The sequence below is a fragment of the Mus caroli genome, chromosome 16, assembly GCF_900094665.2.
Source record: "Mus caroli chromosome 16, CAROLI_EIJ_v1.1, whole genome shotgun sequence".
Taxonomy (NCBI): Eukaryota; Metazoa; Chordata; class Mammalia; order Rodentia; family Muridae; genus Mus; species Mus caroli.
Window position 1 is genome coordinate 12,724,010 of NC_034585.1, and position 6,539 is coordinate 12,730,548.

At 39.3% G+C, this 6,539-nt stretch overlaps 1 protein-coding gene across 1 annotated transcript in view; it reads left to right on the forward strand.

Annotated features, from left to right (window-relative positions):
- Window positions 1-6,539, forward strand: part of Pkp2 (plakophilin 2) — a 62,833-nt gene that overhangs the window by 17,943 nt on the left and 38,351 nt on the right. The window contains exon 4 of the mRNA XM_021184706.2: window positions 1,345-1,480. Within this exon, the coding sequence (XP_021040365.1) occupies window positions 1,345-1,480 (136 nt within the window). The remainder of the gene's footprint in view (window positions 1-1,344; window positions 1,481-6,539) is intronic.

Consider the following 6,539-nt stretch of genomic DNA (forward strand, 5'->3'; position numbering starts at 1 on the left):
TACTTTCTCCTCTATAAGTTTCAGTGTCTCTGGTTTTATGTGGAGTTCCTTAATCCACTTAGATTTGACCTTAGTACAAGGAGATAGAAATGGATCAATTCGCATTCTTCTACATGATAACCGCCAGTTGTGCCAGCACCATTTGTTGAAAATGCTGTCTTTCTTCCACTGGATAGCTTTTGCTCCCTTGTCAAAGATCTCTTATACTTTCAAATACGGAAAAATTATATAGCTCTTAGTATAGAGGACACCAGTGTTCTACTTTTCTTTAAATACCTTTGTACACATGAAGTGCCTTTTAGCTCAACATAAACAGTAGCCAAAACTTCATATTTTGAGGTGGCATATTCTGAAATTCTGCGTTGAAAATGTATTACAGCAAATACATTACATTGCTTCTTTGTCCATCCCTGCTGCCCACTTACCACCACACAGGGGCACCAGTCACAGAGCTACTACGTACATTCGCTTTTCACTTCTCACTTGTGCATAGAACAATTGGCAATAACAAGAGACTATCCACACTGAACTTGCTAGCATGTTAGACAACAATCTCACCAGATGTCTTGGGTGTTTGTATTACTTGGAATGAACTAGATGTAACCATGTCTTCTGTATTCAACTGCACATGACTTCATCATCACCTGCCACTGAAGGACACACTGCCCATTACGTCCCAGGTGAACTTCGTTACAGTAGCCGAGTGAAGGGGAGCAGAGAGTGGAGTTGAAGTGTTAGGAAAGGCATTTCTAGGAAGACAGCTCCGCATTGCTTTGCCTGATGCATCTGTCACACTAGCATGACTTATTTTTACCAAAACAAAACTGAGTTTTTTCTGTCTGCTGTTGTATTTTCAAGTAAAATAGCAGATTCTGAGCAACTCTGAGAAAAATCTAATGATTATTTTGTTTTTGTTTTTAGGGAGATGTTCCTACTGTAGCGGTAAAATTCCCAGAGCAGTAATAATGTTTAATTTCTATGAACAAATTTTCTTTAATTTTTTAAAAATTTTCTTTAAATTTTAATGGTTGTATTGGGTGGTCTGGGGTAATTGTTTCTTGTATAATTACAATACTGTACCTATCTATCTTAGAGAGTTACATTTCTCTTTTCAGTACACATTGTTACTTTCTTCTACAACATCCTCAGAGACCAGGTTAAGGAGAACTAGAGATATTCTACCATTAGCCTGATACTTTCTGATTTCCAGGGCTGATGTTTCTCAGGCTAAAGAAAATCTAGGCTGCAGATGTTATAGGTGCTCCTAATGCTAGCTAGGTCACTCCCGGGCAATCAAGAGGGCATGACTTGTATTTTCACCATGTCATCTGACTGTTTGTCTAGGAATGCAGACATAGAAATGACCTTGGAGAGAGCTGTGAATATGCTGGATGCAGACCATATATCAGTATCCAAGATCTCTGCCGCAGCTACCTTCATACAGCATGAGAGCTTCCAAAAATCTGAAGCACGGAAAAGGGTGAGTATCTTCTAAGTCCATGTTAAATCCAGCAAAGTATCAGTGGTATGTTGACCTTGCACACCAAAACCAGTCCTTAATGCAAATGTAAAACCTTTCACTGAAGGCTGGAACAGTGCCTCCTAGTATACACAAAGCCCCACGCTGCAGAACCCAGGAGTGCAGATGCAGGCCTATAATCCTAGCACTTGGGGTGAAAGCAAATGGATCAGAAATTCAAGTTCATTCTTGCCTACACTGTGGATTTAAGGAGAGCTTGAGCTGCACTGACCAATGGGTAGAGTGGAATGTCATTAGGACTCATTCGATTGCTACATTCCTCTAGCAGGACAGTAATATTTGATTTTCCACTAGGTCCCTGGCCTATCTAGGCTCAGGTTTTTGGTCACCCTGGCAGCGTTGGGTGTGGATTCCATCTCATGGAGCGGGCCTTAAATAAAAATCTTGGTTGGTTACCTCCATAAGCTTTGTGCTATTATTGTCCCAGCATATATTGTAAATCTTGGGATTTGTAGCTGGGTTGGTATTTCCTTGTCTCCTTTGGTAGTGTGCACAGTACCCTCTGGAATCATAAAGACTGGTCCTTAGGGATGAAGAATCTAGGTGGGTACCAGCTTGACTTCTCTGTGTTTAGTGAGTTATATAGGTTGTCTTGAGCAATGGGGCCTTTCTGTTAATTTGTGGAGGGCAAGAAATATACAATAACCTAAGTTGTTTGAGGAGTCCCTTGAAATCCCTTTGTCCAACAACACTGTGCTGGTTAGTTTTCTGTCAACTTGATACATAAAGTCATTGACAGCAGGGAACCTTAATTGACAAAATGCCTTTCTATGATCAGGTTGTAGGCAAGCCTATAAATAATTTTAGTGATTGATGGAGGAGGACCCCACCCAATGTGGCTGGTACCATCCCTGAGCTAGTGGTTCTGGATTCTATAAGAAAGCAGGCTGAGCAAGCCATGATGAGCAAGTCAGTAAGCAGCACCCCTCCATGGCCTCTGCATCAGCTCTGCCTCCAGGTGCCTGCCCTGCTTGAGTTCCTCCTTTCAGTGAGTTTGATAATGAACTGTGACATGAAACTGGGTGAGATAAACTCTTTCTCTCCAACTTGCTTTTGCTCGTGGGGTTTCATCACAGCAATAGTAACCCTAACTAAGATAAATACAATTATATGTAACCCATTTCTGGCACTGGGTGCTTCATGTGGTGATGAGAGATGTCTAGTTAGAGCGCTGCTCCATCTGCCGATTATTTGGCAATTTTATTTAGACCAACTTTCTGTATGTATTTTAGGATGCTTCTACTGTATTAGGTTTCTATGTGAATTTTCAAATGGTCCTTGGTTTTAGCTATCCCTCTCCATGTACCCTCCCTTCCCCTCCTCTTCTCTCCTGCTCCCCATTTGATCCTCCTGTTCCAGTACTACCACTGCCACCCCCATCCATCCATCCATCCATATCTCTCCTATTTCCTCTAGAGATATGCATCCTCTCCTGTAGTCTGCTCTGTACCTAACCTTTGTACTTATAGGGATTGTAGCCTTCTTATGAAAGAATTGACAGCAACACCCACATAGAAGTAAAACATTCCATATTTATCTCTCTGAGTCTGCGTTACCCCACTTGGGATGCTTTTTTTTTTTTTTTTTTTTTTTTTTTTAGAAATTATTTACATTTCTTTTTTTTTTCTTTTTTTAAAGATTTATTTATTTAGCTCCAGACAGGGGATCTGACACCTTATTCTGTGCTCTGCAGCTGCTAGGCATGCAAGTGGTGCACAGATATACATGCAAACAAAACACCCNTGTAGACCAGGCTGGCCTCGAACTCAGAAATCCGCCTGCCTCTGCCTCCCGAGTGCTGGGATTAAAGGCGTGCGCCACCACGCCCGGCTGACCAATTCATTATTAAATATTGTGTTGGTTTATTATTTGTCAGTGGATATCAGTTACAGATATCTTCTTCATTAGAGTGTGTAGGGTCCATGTCTCCCTCTCAACACTGAGACTCTATTTGGCTTGAACATGTGCAGTCCTTGTGCATGCTGCCATAGTCTCTTGTCAGTTTACATCTACATCATTCCTGTTGTGTCTGGATTACATTTTCCTTGACATTATCACGTCTGGCTCTTAAAATCTTCCTGCCTTCTCTTCCACATAGCTCCCTGAGCTCTTTTGAGTGGGGGTCTGATGAAAACACCCCATTTAGAACCGACTGTTCTAAAATCTCTCACTCTCTGGCACATTGTTTGGTTGTGGCTCTCATTAATTTCCATCTACTGCAAGAAGAAACTTCTCTAATAATGTCTGAGCTAGGGTTGGTTTTTACTTTTTCCCCTTGGTAGCATATAGAATAGTTTCCAGTACCATGAGCACTAGCCTAAATTTTTTTTTTATGCCCTGATTTCTTAGTCTACTTTGTGTTTCAGACAGAGGCATATTAAACAATACCACCCACAGAAGTCCTCTCTTGAGATGCCAGATTTGGCCTAATATCCAACCAAGCATTTGAACAATGTTTGCCCCATTTTTGCTTTTTATGTAACTGTTTTTCATAAAAAGTACTTCCCTTAAAGTTACCACAAGCTATGAAGTAGATAATATATATGAAACTCAACACTCCTGACACCTCAGACAGAATGGAAAAGAGAAACTTGTTGTGGTGATTATTTTGATTATAATTTACTATTTAGATTAATTTTATTTATTTTTTAAATAGCATTGAATTTATTTATTTTAGATTAATTTTATAATGCTGTTTTTTTTTCTTTCCTGTCTTACTAGTCTTTTCCCTGGTCGACTCAAAAGAAAATATAAGGTTGGAAGACTCTTGTCATAAATTATACTTCTGCTATTTTTTCATATTCATTTATTATATATTGTGCCTGCACACATGTATCATGGCACACAAGTGGAGATCAGAGGACAACTCGTGGGAGTTGATTCTCTTCCTCTGTCTTCCTATGTCTACAGACTAGTTGCCCACAAGCTTTCAGGGATTCTCCTGTCTCTGCCTTGCATTACTAGTAAGAGTCTGCAGGAATGAGCACATCACACAGCTTTTGATTTCTGGGGTTCCAGAGGTTAAACCTATGCCATCAAGCTTGGAAGCAAGCACTATTACCCACTGAGTCATCTCGCCAGTCCTCATCATGCTTTTTGTATTAGAGAGGGAAGCTAGGGTTTGGTACACTGTGTAATATGCAAGTGTGCCTTTGGCACCAGCTGCACAATGTTCAGGCACCTGTATGTCTCATTTGACAACAAAGCCCATGGTCAGTCATAAAAAAGACTTTTTAACAACATCAGCATTATGATGATACAAATGAGTGAGGTCTGTACCAAAAGCCCTTGCAACCTGAAAATTGGCCAGGCAGATGTAGATGGAGGCAATGATGTGGGCAACCATAGACTATAAGTTACAGATGACGTGTTCACGTCTTGATTTCTTTATAGTGTTTGCAGCCTAAAACACTAAGTCACTATTCGGGTTTAACTGTTCATGTTTAACACTGTTCATGTTTAACTTATTTTAATTGACAATAATCTGCAAACCTAATGCATTTATTTTAGTTTATCTTGCTTTTTGTTTTTCATTCTTTTGTTTTGTTTTATTTCGCTATGTTTGGAGACTGGGTCTCACTTTGTAGCTTGCTAGCCTTCTCCTTCAACTTCATAAGTGGTGGATTACAGGCACTTACTAGCATATTCAGCTAAGAAATCTGTTTATCAGAGTTAGAGATATGGCTTAGTGGTTAATAGCACTGACTGCTCTTCCAGAGGTCCTAAGTTCAATTCCCAGCAACCACATGGTGGCTTACAACCATCTGTAATGGGATCTGATGCCCTCTGGTGTGTCTGAAGAGAGCAATAGTGTACTCATATACATAAAATAAACAAACAAATAAACATAAATTACCTTTATTATGTTTAAATGTGTCCCTTATATCTGTAATCTCTTCAGGACTTTTATTATGAAGGAGTGTTGAATTTTTGTCTTAGGCCTCTTTTGCACCTAATAATCTCAAAGATTATCATGTGTTTTTTTTTCTTTCAATTTGTATATCAATTTATCTTTTTCATGTCTTCTTGGATTCGGTTTACAGGCATTTTATTGAGAATTTCTTTTTACCTGTGTTCATAAAGGAAATTGATCCATAATTTTCTTTTTCAAGTCTTTATGTGGTTAAAGATTCAGGGTAGCTGTGGACTTGTAAAATAAATGGGGCTAGATTTTGTAGAATTCTTTGTATATTCTTTGTATTTTGTAGAATAATTTGAGTAGTATTGGATTTTAATTCTTCTTTGAAAGTCTGAATGAATTCTTCTCTAATACCATTTGACCCTGGGGTTTTGGGAGTTTTGGTTTTTGGTTTTTGATTTGTTTGCTTGTAGTTAAGAGACTTTTTTTGTTTGTTTGTTTTTTTTGAGACAGGGTTTCTCTGTGTAGCCCTGGCTGTCCTGGAACTCACTCTGTAGACCAGGCTGACCTCGAACTCAGAAATCTGCCTGCCTCTGCCTCCCAAGTACTGGGATTAAAGGAGTGCGCCACCACTGCCCGGCGGTACCAAGTTTTATCTTAGTTACTTTTATATTGTTGTGACAAAACACCATGACAAAAGCAACTTACAGAAGGAAGAGTTTATTGGAAACTAAAATTTTCAGAGGGTGAGTTGATGACTATCACGACAAGAACTATGGCAGCCAACAGGCATGATTATAGAGCAGTACCTGAGAGTTTATAGTCTTATCTGCAAAGCTCCTCTCTTCCATGACACACCTTCTCCAACAAAGCCACACTTCCTAATCTTTTCCAAATAGTTCCACCAGCAGGAGACTAAGCATTGTAATAGATGACCCTTTGGAGATACTCATTCAAACCACCACACATTTTAAGTGTGTTGTGTTTTTTTCTGTTCTAGGATTTTGTTGTTGTTTCCTTCTTGATTTCTTTAATGACCAATTCATTTTTTTTTTTTTTTTTTTTTTTTTTTTTTTGGTTTTTTTGAGACAGGGTTTCTCTGTGTAGCCCTGGCTGTCCTGGCACTCACTTTGTAGACCA